General features: G+C 43.1%; 1 protein-coding gene across 1 annotated transcript in view; it reads right to left on the reverse strand.

The window, feature by feature from the left end:
• Window positions 1-304: 304 nt before the first annotated feature.
• PLA2G4F (phospholipase A2 group IVF) overlaps window positions 305-18355 on the reverse strand; it is a 569872-nt gene continuing 551821 nt past the window's right edge. Inside the window, exon 20 of the mRNA XM_044271892.1 lies at window positions 305-750. Within this exon, the coding sequence (XP_044127827.1) occupies window positions 506-750 (245 nt within the window). The 3' untranslated portion in view covers window positions 305-505. The remainder of the gene's footprint in view (window positions 751-18355) is intronic.

An 18355-nucleotide genomic window follows, 5' to 3' on the forward strand; every position in this document is an offset into this window, starting at 1 on the left:
CTGGGCTTTGATGTCAAGGACGATGTCCTATCAGTGATTGACAGCCTTCAATCTATGACTGTGTATACAGAGATGGCTGTCCATCATTAATAAAATCGCCTCCTGGAGTTCTAAGCCCTGAAGGAGCAGGAATTTACGTGACCGGTTACCTTTAAACGGCAATACATTTTTCTGCTGCAGCTCCCTATAACTGTCACAGTACTTAACAGTAGATAGGGCTGGTGCCAGTTGAAGAATGGAACTGAGCATGTGCATCCACCTCAGCGATGTTACAGAAGTCAGTGTAAAAACAAACAGCAAGTGGGTCTTTACAGATACATTTTATTCAATAACCTTTGATTAATCAAGGTGGAATACATTAGACAGGTCAGGTCCCAAAGGCCAGACCCCAATGAACAGACAATCACAGTAGGTCTTGGCTTTTCCAGGGAATGCCGATTCATCCTACTGCAAACTAAAATGGAGTTCATGACAGATATTGCAGAGCAGGAGTATAGTTTGCTTTTCAAATGTTTACTTTTTTTTCTTTTTTTAATCTACTATTGGTCATTTTATTCCTTCGATCCAGGGCTACCTTGAGGACACTTTTAATCATTTTTTCATTGTTTAACACATTGTAACGATTCACTTCCACTAGTCTATTAAAATCATTTGGCTCATAGGTAAAAAATTTTGTCCTGTAAGGAGAATCTTTGTGTTGAAGCAGAAAGTTCCCAAAAGCCTTCTCTTCATCTGTTTCGCGTAAAATTCCTGTAACATTTGGAAAAAAAAAATTGTTTAGTATTTCCCTGCCACAAAAAATCTTTTTTTTTTTAAAAGAGTTTAATCATTTTAAAATTTCTGAAATGACATATGAAAGAGGGTTTCAAAAATATGGGGGCACTGTCATATTCCGGGAACATATTGTTAAAGATGTTCTCAATTAGAGCCAAAGACATTTGCTCTACTGTTCCAAATTGTCTTAATCCTAGGATTTTACATGCATGGAAGAACCACATACCTGGACCCAATGTGGAACTGGGTGCATGTCGGTCACAGATGAACATACAAAACATGAAGACATAGTAACATGCCTGGACTCCATGCATAACTGGGTGCATGGCGATCACAAGCAGACATACCAAATACTAAGACAAAGTAACACAGTACATACTCCCAGACAGACTAAGGACCTGGTGACATTGATGAAATATCAGGCTGACCACAGAAGTCCAGGTAGAATCACAAACGCACTGATCAGTAGAATGCACCCTACACACAGGATTCCTGGAGATAAACTGATCTCAGGCACACATCTCACAGGTATAAAGAGCAGGGTGATTACCTAACAACGACACCTAACGACCTGATATTTAGACACACAAATCATGGAAACATTAACACGACATGGACACAGACGGCATACAAGTCACAGGACACAGTTCACACACTAGAAGCCAGCATGCACCACCCAAACAACCAGCATACACTGGTAACGGCCCACAGCCAGCCTGCCCAGCAATAAGTGTCACAGTAAACTGCACTGTGATACAGACAAAGGAAGTACACAACTTCACAGAACACAGTTCACATACTAGAAGGCCGGAGCCAGCAAACCCAGGTAACTGCCCCAGTCAGTACACAACAGCGCATGCAGACAGCCTGCACGACAAGTGTCACAGTGAACTGCACTGTGGCACAAACCTTTTCACTCCCAAGTCTTTTATTACATTATATAGTAATATTCAATTTACAATATGTGTTATAAGTGGAGTACCCTAAGGTTCAATGCTGGGTCCTCTATTATTTATTTATTAATGATATTGAGGATGGGATTAATAGCACTGTTTCTATTTTTATAATGGCAATTTGCATATACTCCAGAATGTTATGAAGAGTGATCAGATGAATTGCATAGTCCTTCTTTGCCATGAAAATTAACTTAATCCCCCAATAAACTTTTCCACTGCATTCCATTGCTGTCATTAAAGGACCTGCTGATATCATTTCAGTAATCGTCTTGTTAACTCAGGTGAAAATGTTGACGAACACAAGGCTGGAGATCATTATGTCAGGCTGATTTGGTTAAATGGCAGACTTGACCTGTTAAAAGGAGGGCGATGCTTGAAATCATTGTTCTTCCTTTGTTAACCATAGTGACCTGCAAAGAAACGCGTGCAGCCATCATTGCATTGCATAAAAATGGCTTCACAGGCAAGGATATTGTGGCTACTAAGATTGCACCTCAATCAACAATTTATAGGATCATCAAGAACTTCAAGGAAAGAGGTTCAATTCTTGTTAAGAAGGCTTCAGGGCGTCCAAGAAAGTCCAGCAAGCTCCAGGATAGTCTCCTAAAGAGGATTCAGCTGTGGGATCTGAGTGCCACCAATGCAGAGCTTGCTCAGGAATGGCAGCAGGCAGGTGTGAGCGCATCTGCACGTACAGTGAGTGAGGTGAAGACTTTTGGAAGATGGGCTGGTGTCAAGAAGGGCAGCAAAGAAGCCACTTCCCTCCAAAAAAAGCCATAAGGGATAGATTGATCTTCTGCAGAAAATATGGTGAATGGACTGCTGAGGACTGGGGCAAAGTCATATTCTCTGATGAAGCCTCTTTCTGATTGTTTGGGGCATCAGGAAAAAGGCTTGTCCGGAGAAGTAAAGGTGAGCGCTACCATCAGTCCTGTGTCATGCCAACAGTAAAGCATCCTGAGACCATTCATGTGTGGGGTTGCTTCTCATCCAAGGGAGTGGGCTCACTCACAATTTTGCCCAAAAACACAGCCATGAATAAAGAATGGTACCAAAACACCCTCCAACAGCAACTTCTTCCAACAATTCAACAACAGTTTGGTGAAAAACAATGCATTTTCCAGCACGATGGAGCACCGTGCCATAAGGCAAAAGTGATAACTAAGTGGCTCAGGGATAATATATAAATTCCCTTTCTATACTCCTCTTTCATAGAACATTATAACTTTATATTAGTTTGTATATCTGTGTGTAAAATTATAATGTTCTATTAAAGAGGATATAGAATGGGAATTATATATATTAAAAAAACAATTCTTATAGTGGAGCTATTGGAGAGCAGCACTCTTGGTGAAGAGCAATCCAGATTGCAAAGCATGTCTCTGGAGAATGCTGTGGTAGCCAAGTTGATTAAGTGTACCTTGAATTTAGAATAAATCATCAACAGTGTCACCCGCAAAACACCATCACCCTTGCCTCCTCCATGTTTCATGATGGGAACCACACATGTAGAAACAATCCACTCAACTTTTCACATAAAGACATGGTGTTTGGAACCAAAAATATCAAATTTTGACCAGACCAAAGTGGAGATTTCCACAGTATAATGACCCCCTGGTGGCCCCCTCACATACCTATAATTGCTGGAGCACAGGGCAGTCCTTTCGTTCACTAACTGCAGCTGATCTCCCTATACTCTCTTTCCTCCAAGTTGCACTGCGCCAGGCCTGGAGGAGAGAAGGAGCACAGGGAGATGTGCTGCAATTAGTGAATTAAAGGACTGCCAGCTCAACCTGCGCTCCAGCAATGAGCGCTTCCATCTGTATTGATGGCACCACTTATAGCAGCCAGCCCAGCACCCCCGAGAGCTGGACACCTTGGCATTAGGGTTGTCACAATAACAAAAAAAATGTATTCGATTTTGATACCATAAGACAGTATAGCAATACTCGATACCATGTGAAAAAAATAAAACACCCAAAAAGCTGTGTGCATTCCACATTTTATGGAATGTCTGGCCCATAAAGGAACAGTCCTATCCTATTTTTTTTGGTGGGGACAAGGTGACTAAAAGTGGCAAATTGTGTGCATTTTTTTTCTGTTACGGCATTCTCCGCATAGGAGATTTTTTTATGTTTTAATAATAATTCAGACCTTTTCAGACACGGCGATTAAGTAATATGTTTATTTTTTGTTTACGTATTTTACATGTAAAATTGGGAAAGGCGGTTATTTAAACTATTTATATATATATATATATATATTATTTTTTTTTACTTTTTATTCAATAACTATTAACTAGAGGGCTAGAACCTTTGTCCTATTCACCCTAATAGGACACCACCTATGAATATAATCTGTTAATACAAATGTACACGGCAGGTGCCTGTTCTATCATATGGCCGGCACTGCTGTCCTCAATGACCGGGCGCAGTGGCCTCCCCCACCCTCCTCTTAATCCTTTCATTTGTGGTGCAATGTCCACAGCCCCTCCCCTCCTGAGTATTAAATTCTCATTGGTGGCCAGTGGCAGCCGCATCACAGTGGAAAGGGAGGGACTTTCTCCTTCTCCACTATGCCAGCTCAGGAGAACATGGTGCATGCTGAGGGCAGCTCGTGCCATGTTCTCAGCACAGTGGGCCCCAGCACTTGCCTGTGTATGCCGGGTGCTGACTTCAGCCCTGTCTACACCTGGCAGTGGCTAGTGCAGATTTCAGCTATAACTTACGCCAGTTTCTGTTGTAAGTTATAATAAATCCGGCAGGCCACAAAAAGCCCTGCTCTCACACCAAGCCCCACCTCTTTTTCACTACTTCAGTTCATTGTATCAGCCGTATGCTACCTTTACCCACTGGGCAGAGCCTATTGACTATAGCAGGGATCAGCAAACTTCGGCACTCCAGCTGTGGTGAAACTACGACTCCCAGCATGCACACTTGCTTAGCTATTTTCAGAACTCCCATTAAAAGTGAATTAGCATGCTGGGAGTCGTAGTTTCAACACATCTGGAGTGCCGAAGGTTGCTGACCGCTGGACTATAGTGTCCCAGCACTAATGTCAGAAACAGGACAGATTTCCTCTGGGTCTCGTTATATATGGTGGTGTGCTGGCCCCTTCTGGCTATGCTACATACAATGAAATCCAGTGGGCTGTGTTGGCAGAGGATAGTTTTAACGCTACTGTGAAACTAGCCTTAGTTGAGTGGTCTTTGCTATAATTTTGATTAAAACCATACTAGAATAGCGCTAAACGCTATATGAATACCTATGAATCCTACCTCTGAACAACACAGCTGATAGTCTGTTAGCTGGGCCTATCTAACTGCAAATAACTGATTAATTTCTGAGCCAACCTACATGTATTTGATATTATTTTTCATGGGACACCTTAGAACCTTTTGTGCCATTAGGATGATGGATATAATATTTTGTTTTAAACTATTTAAGGAAAAAGTGTATTACAAGAGGTTTTAGGACAAAAAAATTCTAAAGCCATTACCATACACTTGTACCCTGAAAATGGACGCTATTTATGTAATTTATCTACTGGCTGGGCTCAACACAAGACTTGAAAACACTGGAGTGTATTTTGGCCACTTTTTCTATTGCTGGTTCTATGGCACTGTACTCCCAGAAAACTGATGTACAGCACCAAAATGTTACAAGCCCCTTGGGGGCCTATTGGGGGTCTGATCTGAGGCTGGTGTGTCTGATCTGAGGCTGGGGGGTCTGATGGAGGCTGATTTGAGGCTAGGGAGGGTCTGATGGGGGTCTGATCTGAGGTTGGGAGGTCTGATGGGGTGTGATCTGAGGCTCAGGGTCTGATCTAAGGTTGGGGAGGGTCTGATTTGAGGCTGATGTAGGATGGGGGGTCTGATAGGAGGCTGATTTGAGGCTGTTGGAGGTGGGGGGCAGATCTGAGCCTGTGAAAGGGACAAAGGCAGGGACAGTTGCTAACAAAGAGGCAGGGACAGTGGCAGGGAGACAGTGGCATATTTGTAATATATAATAGAAGAAAACGTAAGGCAGCTCTCACCTGCAGTAGTAAAATCACCAGAGGTGCACGGATGCCGCTCCTGGATGCGGTATATACAGTAAGAAAAAGAAGAAAATCCAGCTCTCTCCGGTGAAAAAATGAAAAACTTTAATCCAGCAAGTTTAAAATCCATACAGGTGTACAAATAGCAGTCAACGCGTTTCAGACCTCAGAGAAATATGGGTCCTTCCTCATGACAAACGTTTGTCATGAGGAAGGACCCATATTTCTCTGAGGTCTGAAACGCGTTGACTGCTATTTGTACACCTGTATGGATTTTAAACTTGCTGGATTAAAGTTTTTCATTTTTTCACCGGAGAGAGCTGGATTTTCTTCTTTTTCTATTTGTAATATATAGTGCAGAAGCAATTTTGTGCTGCAAAAATACAGCGCTCTAGATTTTTTTTAATTGAAGCACAATTTCTGTAACTTACACCAAAATCACTTATATGTTTGACTAATTATAGCCATCAAATTTCTACGTTGAGAATTTTGTATGGCCCCTGAATGATGTTACAAATATCCAAATGGCCCTCGGCAGCAAAAAGTTTCCCCACCCCTCCGTAAGGTATTCATCTTGGAAAACTTTATTTTTTTCCATTCATAAAAAAAATACTTGTTTGTATATTTTACACAGAAAATAAAAAACTGCTATACAAAATATAGCTAAAACAAATACCTAGATTTGTAAAATAAAAAAATTTGTAATGCCAGTATGCTATTGCTAAAACTAATCAATATAAAAAATATATTTTTTTTATTTTTTATGAAATGACAAGGGGGGGGGGAGGGGAGTTTATATGGGTGTGTACGTAGTCTTCTATACTATTGCTATTATTTTTTCATTTTCTGTATTTCTCTTTTTATACATTTTTTGTCTTTATTTTATTTTTTTTTACTTTTTATTTATTTATGAATTTACCCCTTCCTGTCACAGTCAGGGCAGGAAAGGATTAAGTCACAGCCTGCAGGTTCACAATGAATTTTATAGCTTGCAGGTGGCGCTCTTACATAAGGAAAAGTGCTCCCTACCAGCTTTTACAGCTGCAAGGATCTATCACAGCCTGACCCCTTTTGTTGACTTCGGGAATTCTCCCTGTGACTGCAGCTGTCTAATGATAGCACGGTCACCGCGATCTGCAGCGGTATGGGCCGCCGGCATATTGCTATGTAACTCAGCACTTACGTCAGGTTACAGACCGGAGCCTAGCGCAGCGTCGTATAAAGTTAACACTTTTTTGTTTACTACTTAATTCCATCTATGTTGCTTTATTGTTTTCATGAATCTACAATGCGAAAAAAATACAGAATGAAAGATGCTCAAACCATGTTTTTTCATAAAAAGGTGTTTTTTTGGGTGCAAATTTTTTTCTATTTGCCCCCCCCCCCCCCCCCCCCCTTAATCTCAATTATGCAATTACAGTATAGCAAATAACATATGTCAGTATAGCAAAACACCGATAGGTCATAAAGAAAAAAAATAAATGCAACAGCATTTCGCAAACCAAATAAAGTACATTAATGCCATAGTAATAGAAAATATTCTGGTGCTAATGCTACGCTTATTTTGTAAATTTGAGATTCTGGGCAAATACATGTTGTACAAAATTATTTGGGCCCGTCTGCCAAACGTCAAGGTAGAGTGTCCACTGGCTTCACCCTAGGAAGGCAAACCTCACCGGCCACGCCACACAATGCCCCAAACTACGCCCACACCACCAGCCGGAAAGACATGGGGGAGATGAGGGTAGAACTTTCAGACCGGAAGGTGAGCTGGGGGCAGTCCGGGGCACTTCTCTCCACCTCAGTCAGCCACAGGGAGCCATGTCTGCGGTTCAAGTGGCTGACTGGGGGTGAGAGAAGCCTCAGTAAGTGAGTGCTGCTGTCTGAGTGTGAGCTACTGAAAGGGTGGACATCCCTGTGTCCATCCAGGCCCTGCGCTGGACGGAGGACAGGGAGCCACAAAACCAGACTGTCCGGCCAACCTACGTCAAGGCGATCTCTGTAAGATGGGAACCTAAAACTAAATGCTACCTTTTATGTGCCATAACGGCCACCATAAAATTCAGGGAGTGCAGGTTCCACATGCATGCTGGGTCCACTCTGCTTTTTATAATTTTTTATGTCAAAATGGTCTGCATTAAATTAAGGGAATGCAGGTACCAACATGCATGCTGAGCCCACTCTTTACTTCTCCTGGTGTCAGACGGCAATGAATGCAATGGAACGGATGCACAATGTTCGTGTTGGAGTTCCTGAGAGTCAGTGAACAGGTTAGCCTTTTGCACCTGTTCACATTATGCGGTGCTGAGCAGTGGCCATTGCTTCTCTTGTGCTGTGCTGGTGGAGCGATGGGACCCAGGGCCAGGGTGGCTTTGCCGCACAGTGAGGTGCTGTGTGGCTACTGGGTTCCGTCGCCTGCTGGCGCAGTGCGGAGGTGATGGTGGTTGCTGTGCAGTGCCGCGCTAAAGTTCAAGTTGCCACTTGAAGAGGCAACCTTGTCGCGGTAAGTGGGCCTATGCTCTTTGATCAAACTGTATACCAATGCCTCCTTTTAGTGCATAGCATAAGGTTATATTTATTATTATTGTGCTGAGAAGCCATGTTTTATTATGCTGTAAAACAGTTGTTATATCAAAAGCATAGGATTGAGGATGTGCGGTCCAGATTCACTCTCACTTGTTAAGTTCGTGTGCAAGAGGCCTTATACTTACACTAATTAAAATCAGCCTATGGGGCAGACAGTTAGGGGTGCAAGACTAAATGGAGTCAGCCACATCTCCAGTACAAACTGCAAATAAAAAGGGCGTCAGTCAGCACATCCCAATGCGCAGGTGCATGCTGCCATGGCCAGAAACACAAAGAACAAAATACTGTACAATGCAACAGCACTCTGCAAACCAAATAAAGTACATTAATGCCATAGTAATAGAAAATATTCTGATACTAATGCTACGCTTATTTTGTAAATTTGAGATTCTTGGCAAATAGAGTGCATTCCCTGCATTCCCTGAATTTATTGGAGGCCATTGTGGCACCAAAAATGATAAAAAAGCAGAGTAGACCCAGCATGTATGTGGAACCTGCACTCCCTGATTTTTATGGTGTCTGTTGTAACTGATCTCCTAGCACACCGACCGGGTACCTCCGTCGATAGATGCTCCTAGTGCTTTCCGAGGACTCCAAGCACTCCACTTGACACCGTACGCCCTGCAGACCCCACAAACCGCCACAGCTTGGTTGGGGTCTCACCGTCCTCCACCCACGCTGGACCTACAACAAGGCTCCAGGCGGTGAACCTCTCCTACAGCCAGAGAGCAGGAACAGCTCTTACAAGAGCTAGTAGTTATGCCAGGGGAGTATAGCAAATCGTCAGCGTATAGCAATCCCCCAGTTTTGATCAGTTATCCAAACACCAGTCTCAACATGATGAAGGATAAAACAGGAACACTTTATTGAGGGCTACCCGCCCGTATTTATGCAGGTCCCTATCTGGTGGCCACGCCCCCAGGGGACCAGAATGGAGACTCCGACACACCGAACAGATACAACACATCCCCGCAATGCATCATGGTTTCCTCCTCTCTGCCCCAGAGACAACCGAGGAATAATCCAATTATCTCTCAGGACAAAGGGGAGATCGCCAATACCCATGTGGAGACAACAGGACAGACATCACCATTTAAACACACAATGTCACACCCTCCCAGCAACCACAGACATTTAACATATTCCCAGATAGCTCAAGTCTGAGTGCATATCATTAGGTGAATGGCACTCAGACCACACGAATACAATTAAACTAGCCATCTGGGTACCCTCACATCACAAAATACAATTCCAAAGACCTATTTAAGCTGTGCGGCCGACCTGTCTTCTTTAAAGTTAGTATGGGCCATAATCCTGAGGCAGGAGGCTGGCAACCAGCCCCCTCCAAAACACCGTGGCGAGGTTGGTTTCGTCACACCGTTTTGGCACATAACAGATTGCCTTGATGTTGGCAGACGGGCCCCAAAAATTTACAAAATGTATTTGCCAAGAATCTCAAATTTACAAAATAGGTGTAGCATTAGCACCAGAATATTTTCTATTACTATGGCATTAATGTACTTTGTTGTGAGTGCTGTTGCATTGTATTTTTTTTTCTTTCTTCTTTCTAGCCATGGCAGCGTGCACCTGCGCATTGGGATGTGCTTACTGACCCCCTGTTTCTTTACTGATATGTCATAGCTATTGGTAAATGCATGGTTGATGGTGTTATCAACTGTGTTTAAAAGCACACTGCACATGCTTTTTCAAATGACAAATTATTATTGCACTCTTCAGCTAAAAATATTTTTTTAATGGTTTTTATTAAAAAAAATATATTAAGTCCTTTTTTTCATATAGAGCTGACATGCTCTAGTAGCACTCTTTGGATTTTCTGTCTTTTCCATCAGACCAGGAGTAGACGGACTCCTTATCTCTGGAAAAAATTTGGCTTAAATAAGTGTTTATGACCTGTCAGTAATTTAGAGAGGAGGTTTATTATATGACGCTGCAAGTGAAAGTACCAGTCACACAGCTAGAATAAAGTGAACCCTTTGTGATGGAACAGCTCAATATTTTTAATAAAGGCCAATTGAAAAAAGGATGTTTAGCCAAAAACAAGTAACATGCAATCATATAAAGAAAATTGCCTCCGAAGGTGTACATAGCTTTTAAACGCACAAACAGTGTTATGGGGAAAACCAGTGGCTTATTGAGACCATGTGTCCAAAAATAATGTCTCAGTGGGGCAGACCCCTGCCCCTGCTTAAACACACGTTAATGTCAGAAGAAAGAGTTGCGTGTTCTGCAATACTTTATTCAATGCTAATTAAAAAACAGATATGAATACAAATAGCTTTAGGGCCTCCGTTCCATTTTTTTTTGCAGATCGGAAGGTTTCCCATTCATTTCTATGGATCTGTTAAAAATGCGGTGGACTCATCCATTTCTTGTCCGCGTCCGCTGTCTGTGTTTCACGTCCGCAAAAAAGTATTGCATGTCCTATTCTTGTCCGCAATAAACGTTTTGCGGACCCATTGAAGACCAATCCGTTTTTTTTGCGGACGGTTGCTAGGAAACCTGTATATATAAAATTTCAAGAATTACAGCCTTCAGGTTTTTTTTTGCGGACCGCGAAAGAAAGAAATAAAGACACACGGAAACACAACCTACAAAATTTGAGGACGAATGAATGTGGATGTAAAAAAAAAAAAAAGGGACACGAACAGCAAAAAACTGTCGTGTGTGCATGTAGCCTTAAACTGATCAGTTATTTTCCTGTATAGAGCCCCTAGGATGGAACTCTATGCCGAAAAAAAAAACACAAGTGTAAAAGTACCCTAACCCATATAAATAGCAATTGATAGGAATGTGTTAATTGCTTGTGTGATAGAGAGGCCAGTAAGCAGTTTTCACCTCATTTGCATATGGCTTAAACATTATTCATTACCCATTATTCTTAAGGACCCTTCACTTTACATGTGTTCTGTCATTGGTTTCAACATGGACCACAACAGTCCCTCCCAGTAATTTATCCACCCATTCCACCACATGCCGAACCATGGCACCAGGAAGACAGCAGACTAATGGGTTGAGGCGGTCATGGCGACAAATTATTATGTTTGTATTCCTATGTTTAGAATCACCTATAACTACTAGCTGTCCAGGCCTACCTACACTACTGCACACTGCACCCCCCTCCCCCCCCCCCCCCCCCCCCCCGACTACTACCTGGTCTGTCCCCCTTGCATAATCACCCAACTTGCAAATTTGCTTGGGAGTACAGTAACAGGACTGGTCTTCCTTTTCTTGGACCTCTTTCTACTCCCCCCGACTACAGTAACCCAACTTCTTATCTGATCCTCCTGACCCTTATCCCCAACCTCCATCCCTACCCCGTTATTTGCCTGCTCAGTGAGCAGCATACTCTTCTCAAGATTGTCAATTACCCACAATGTTGCATTTTTCTCCTCCAGATTTCTAATGTGATCTTCCAGGTATTATGGCATTATGCTCACATTTGTCACAGCTGTGTTCACTCTGGACCTTGTGCTCGTTGTGTATACTACATGTGGCAAAGTGTGCACTTTAAAAAACCACTAAACATGTTAGCAATAACCCCAGTTACAACAACTGAGACCAGTTTCAACAAACAGGGACTTTTATCAGCTTTTTTTAACATTGGATTTAGGGCTCTTGCAGATGAGCCAGTATTTCGCGCGGGTGCAATGCGTGATGTGAACGCTTTGCGCCCGCATGGAATCTGGACCCAATCATTTTAATGTGCGTTGGTTTTCACACATCACTTGTGTGTTGCGTGAAAATCGCAGCATGTTCTATATTCTGCGATTTTCACGTCAACGCTGGCCCCATAGAAGTGTATGGAGCTGCGTGAAAATCGCATCTGCAAGCAAGTGCAGATGCGATGCGTTTTTCATGGATAGTTGCTATAAGATGTTGTTTGTATACATTCAGTTTTTTATCACTCGTGTGCAAAACGCATTGCTTTTGCGCAATAAAAACTGAACGCGATCTCAGGCAAAACTGAATGACTTTGCCTGCGAAAAAGCAAATTTTTCACTGAACGCATTCCCAACGCATCCGGACACGCTCCTCTGCAAGGGGCTTTATACTGTAGTGTAGACACTTGGTACACAGCAGACATTCTCAACCCAGCAAGCTCAGTAAGTGACATTTTGTTGTGCAACATTCACTACTACAATGTAGGGGACTCTGTCTATTTGTGAATTTTGTTTTAAGCATTTTTTTTAGCAAATTTTATTACAAAACTTCTATCCATCTATCACAGACTAGTTTAGCTGCCCTGATTGTAGTGGACTCTGTCCAGCAATACGGTGTGACCCAATATTTTTTTTTAAGTCTTCAAAATAAAATGTCTGGTAGACAGTGTTGCAATGGGAGGGGTAATGTAAAATGTAAAACCAAGTGGATATTGTAAAACCAAGTGGATATTGGTTCGCTCGTCATCTCAGTTAGTAGTGGCATTTTTAGCTATAGTGGTGGTGGTAAGATCAGTTTCTTGTAGTGGCACTTGGGGCAAAAACAGAGGAGAGAATGTAGCAAAGTCTGATAAAACTGGTGAGAATGATGACAATGAAGATGATTGTGTGTTGGATAGGTCCTGGGAACCAGATCAGGATAATGAGAAGGTGATGACATCCGAGGAGGGTGGTGGTGGGCAGGGCTGTGGATTCGGAGCTCGAAATGTACTGACCTCAGCTTTAACCACTTCAACCCCGCTAGCTAAAACCCCCTTCATGACCAGGCCACTTTTTACACTTCTGCACTACACTACTTTCACCGTTTATTGCTCAGTCATGCAACTTACAACCCAAATGAATTTTACCTCCTTTTCTTCTCACTAATAGAGCTTTCATTTGGTGGTATTTCATTGCTGCTGACATTTTTACTTTTTTTGTTATTAATCAAAATTTAACGATTCTTTTGCAAAAACATGAAATTTTTCACTTTCAGCTGTAAAATTTAGCAAAAAAAAAAAACGACATTCATATATAAATTTTTCGCTAAATTTATTGTTCTACATGTCTTTGATAAAAAAAAAATGTTTGGGCAAAAAAAAAAAATGGTTTGGGTAAAAGTTATAGCGTTTACAAACTATGGTACAAAAATGTGAATTTCCGCTTTTTGAAGGCACCTGCCATGTTTTCCAATTTTTTTATACAAAGTTGGCATTTGACCAAGATATTTTTCTCACCCAGCATGCGTATATGTAAAATGACACCCCAAAACACATTCCCCAACTTCTCCTGAGTACGGCGATACCAGATGTGTGACACTTTTTTGCAGCCAAGGTGGGCAAAGGGGGACATATTCCAAAGTGCACCTTTCGGATTTCGCAGGCCATTTTTTACACATTTTGATTGCAAAGTTCTTCTCACACATTTGGGCCCCTAAATTGCCAGGGCAGTATAACTACCCCACAAGTGACCCCATTTTGGAAAGAAGACACCCCAAGGTATTCCGTGAGGGGCACGGCGAGTTCCTAGAATTTTTTATTTTTTGTTGCAAGTTAGTGGAATATGAGACTTTGTAAGGAAAAAAGAAAAAAAAAGAAAAATCATCATTTTCCGCTAACTTGTGACAAAAAATAAAAAATTCGAGGAACTCGCCGTGCCCCTCACGGAATACCTTGGGGTGTCTTCTTTCCAAAATGGGGTCACTTGTGGCGTAGTTATACTGCCCTGGCAATTTAGGGGCCCAAATGTGTGAGAAGTACCTTGCAATCAAAATGTGTAAAAAATGGCCTGCGAAATCCGAAAGGTGCACTTTGGAATGTGTGCCCCTTTGCCCACCTAGGCGGCAAAAAAGTGTCACACATCTGGTATCGCCGTACTCAGGAGAAGTTGGGGAATGTGTTTTGGGGTGTCATTTTACATATACCCATGCTGGGTGAGAGAAATATCTTGGCAAAAGACAACTTTTCCCATTTTTTTCATACAAAGTTGGCATTTGACCAAGATATTTTTCTCACCCAGCATGGTTATATGTAAAATGACACCCCAAAACACATTCCCCAGCTTCTCCTGAGTACGGCGATACCAGATGTGTGACACTTTTTTGCAGCCTAGATGCGCAAAGGTGCCCAAATTCCTTTTAGGAGGGCATTTTTAGACATTTGGATCCCAGACTTCTTCTCACACTTTCGGGCCCCTAAAAAGCCAGGGCAGTATAAATACCCCACATGTGACCCCACTTTGGAAAGAAGACACCCCAAGGTATTCAATGAGGGGCCTGGCGATTTCATCAATTTTTATTTTTTTTTGCATAAGTTAACGGAAATTGATTTTTTATTTTTATTTTTCTCACAAAGTCTCACTTTCCGCTAACTTAGGACAAAAATTGCAATCTTTCATGGATTCAATATGCCCCTCACGGAATACCTTGGGGTGTCTTCTTTCCGAAATGGGGTCACATGTGGGGTATTTATACTGCCCTGGCTTTTTAGGGGCCCTAAATCGTGAGAAGAAGTCTGGAATATAAATGTCTAAAAATGTTTACGTATTTGGATTCCGTGAGGGGTATGGTGAGTTCATGTGAGATTTTATTTTTTGACACAAGTTAGTGGAATATGAGACTTTGTAAGAAAAAACAAACAAAAAATATATATATTTCCGCTAACTTGGGCCAAAAAAATGTCTGAATGGAGCCTTACAGGGGGTGATCAATGACAGGGGGGTGATCACCCATATAGACTCCCTGATCACCCCCCTGTCATTGATCACCCCCCTGGTAAGGCTCCATTCAGACGTCCGTATGATTTTTACGGATCCATGGATACATGGATCGGATCCGCAAAACACATGCGGACGTCTGAATGGAGCCTTATAGGGGGGTGATCAATGACAGGGGGTGATCAGGGAGTGTATATGGGTGATCACCCGCCTGTCATTGATCACCCCCCTGTAAGGCTCCATTCAGACGTCCGCATGTGTTTTGCGGATCCTATCCATGGATCCGTAAAAATCATACGGACGTCTGAATGGAGCCTTACAGGGGGGTGATCAATGACAGGGGGGTGATCAATGACGGGGTGATCAGGGAATCTATATCTATATATAATCTGTCTACTATATTGATCACCCCCCTGTAAGGCTCCATTCAGACGTCCGTATGTGTTTTGCGGATCCGATCCATGTATCCGTGGATCCGTAAAAATCATACGGACGTCTGAACGGAGCCTGACAGGGGGTGATCAGGGGTTCATAAGGGGTTAATAAGTGACGGGGGGGTGTAGTGTGGTGTTTGGTGCGACTTTACAGAGCTGCCTGTGTCCTCTGGTGGTCGATCCAAACAAATGGGACCACCAGAGGACAAGGTAGCAGGTATATTAGACGCTGTTATCAAAACAGCGTCTAATATACCTGTTAGGGGTTAAATAAAATCACATCTCCAGCCTGCCAGCGAGCGATCGCCGCTGGCAGGCTGGAGATCCACTCGCTTACCTTCTGTTCCTGTGAGCGCGCGCGTTCACAGGAAATCTCGGGTATCGCGAGATGACGCGCCGATGCGTCCAGGAGGAGTAAATCAACCACCTCCCGGACGCATCGGTGCGTTAGGCGGTCAGGAGGTGGTTAAAGGGGTTGTCCCACTTTGCTTTTTCAATCTTACCAGCAGTAGATGTCCTGATAACTTCCTGGTTTGGCTCCTGTAGTTGAGTGAAGGCCACGCCTCCTCATGACTCACCCTGAGAGCTCAGTCCTTGGCGCTCGTTCATGTGGATGAGTCATCCACATGGAGCCTGCAGAGTATGTAAAGCCCATCTCCCTGCTGGGGAATCACTCAGTGACCACTGACCAATGCTAGTGAACTAATGTAGTAACTTGTGGCTGTCCTGCATTCTAATACACTTTTACACATAAAACCTGTGTTACAAACCCATTCTGTGCAGCAAAAACAATAAATCACTACAGCCCAAATGCATGTTAGCTAGTAGCCATATGATCTGTGCTAGATATAGATAGATATATTCACTGACTTATTACCCAGCTTTCCCGATGTCTGATATTATCACTGACTTATTACCCAGCTTTCCCGGTGTACAATAATAAGTCTGTAATATTATTGTACACCGGGAAAGCTGGGTAATAAGTCAGTGATAATATCTGATACCGGGAAAGCTGGGTAATAAGTCAGTGATAATATCTGATACCGGGAAAGCTGGGTAATAAGTCAGTGATAATATCTGATACCGGGAAAGCTGGGTAATAAGTCTTATAGACTTATTACCCAGCTTTCCCGGTGTCTGATATTATCACTGACCTATTACCCAGCTTATATGGGGGGGGGGGGGGGCATCTGTGGATGGCACTTATGGGGTGGGGGCATCTGTGGATTGCTGCCTGCACTCCTTCTGGGCACCAGAGAGCATGGCGTCCTCGGTTGCTATGACGCCGTGCGCTCCCTCCTGCTGCCGGAAAACAGTAATACACTGCTATGATCTATAAGATGTATCACTGTATTCCGGCGGCAGGAGGGAGCGCACGGCGTCATAGCAACAGAGGACGCCGTGTGCTCCGGCGCCCAGAAGGAGTCGGCCCGGGACTAATAGGGGATCATATCAATCACTAACCTCTGCCACCGTGGTCTTCCAGGGCCCTCCTTCCTCCTCTAGCATCTGCAGGACAGCAGCGTGGCAGGCAGACAGTTTCTCTCCCCGGCACTATTTCCAGCATGCAGGACACGGCTGTTTTACAACCTGGGGAGGCATGCGTGCGCGTTCTCGAGCAGCCGGCTGGGGAGAAGGTAGGACATTGTGCGCAGGCACGGCACATACAAGCCCCGCAAGTATGTGGCCGTAACCAGGGGATACAGGTAGACAACACAGGCGCAGATGAAGGCATTTTTCAGGAGAACCGTGCAAGTTAGGAAATAGAAGTTATTTAGAAGATTATTCAAGGACACTTGGGGAAACTGATTAACAGCAATTAATGAAATGGGACAACCCCTTTAAGAAAATCTTTTAATAATATTTCATAACTGAACTTTAATATGATTTTTATAAATGTTACTCAAGTTCTATCAATCTAAGGCCCTTATTTATATTTAAAAAAAACCTGTTATAAGCAGGGTGTTCTGCTGGTGATAGAAATTCTCTGGAGGCCCTTTGGGAAATAGGAGCAAAGCTCCACAATGATCTCTTTCAAAACCCTTACCTGGTGCTGCCAGCCAGTCTCCTCCCGATTCTCATGGGATATAAACCTGATACCTGTCAAGAACTCTAAGATTGTTTTTTAGAGACTCTTTCAGAGGAGTTTTTTCAGAATCACCAATTTCCACCTCAAGAAGCTCTTCCTCCACGCCTTAGGCACTCGGCTTCCTTAGCTTTATGTCAGGCACACTTTACCTCGATCTGTCAAAGTGCGTTAAAAAAATACATAGTAGTAATAAGGTGAAGAGGATACTGTCCGCCTCCCATGGCTTTTCATTGTGTATACGCATGCAGGTAGGTCGCTATAAACTATTATCCAGTTGGTACAAAACCTCTGAGTTCCTACACAACAGGGGATTGCTGCAGTCTCTAAGCTGCTGGAGGTGTGGGGTCGGAGTGGGTTCATTGTCGCATATATGGTGGGACTGCCCAGAGATTCGTCCCTTTTGGAATGAGATTCAAAGCTTCATATGCAAAGTCACTAGTCAGGAGATTAGGATTTCCCTAGATATGATAGTTTTAGCAAGACCCAACAAAACATTCACACCGTCTAAAAGAGATTTAACCACACAGCTACTCGCAATTGCAAGATCATTGATCCCACTACACTGGCTAGACACGAACCCTCCCTCAATACAGGAATAGGTTAAGAAAATAGATCTGATTTGTCAATATGAAGAACTGTCCAGTTGGATCTCCAAAACACATAAGTTTGTAGAAGTCTGGCAATCGTGGAAGAAGAAAGCCAACGTTCTGTAACTCGGGGTGCCCTCCCTGTTCTGTTTCCTTACGAGTTGGATACTGTAGGAGCAAGATGACTGCCTAACAAAACACTCATTTATACCACCCCCCCCCCCCCCACCTACCCCTT

Source organism: Bufo gargarizans, chromosome 11 (genome assembly GCF_014858855.1).
Source record: "Bufo gargarizans isolate SCDJY-AF-19 chromosome 11, ASM1485885v1, whole genome shotgun sequence".
NCBI classification, from domain to species: Eukaryota; Metazoa; Chordata; class Amphibia; order Anura; family Bufonidae; genus Bufo; species Bufo gargarizans.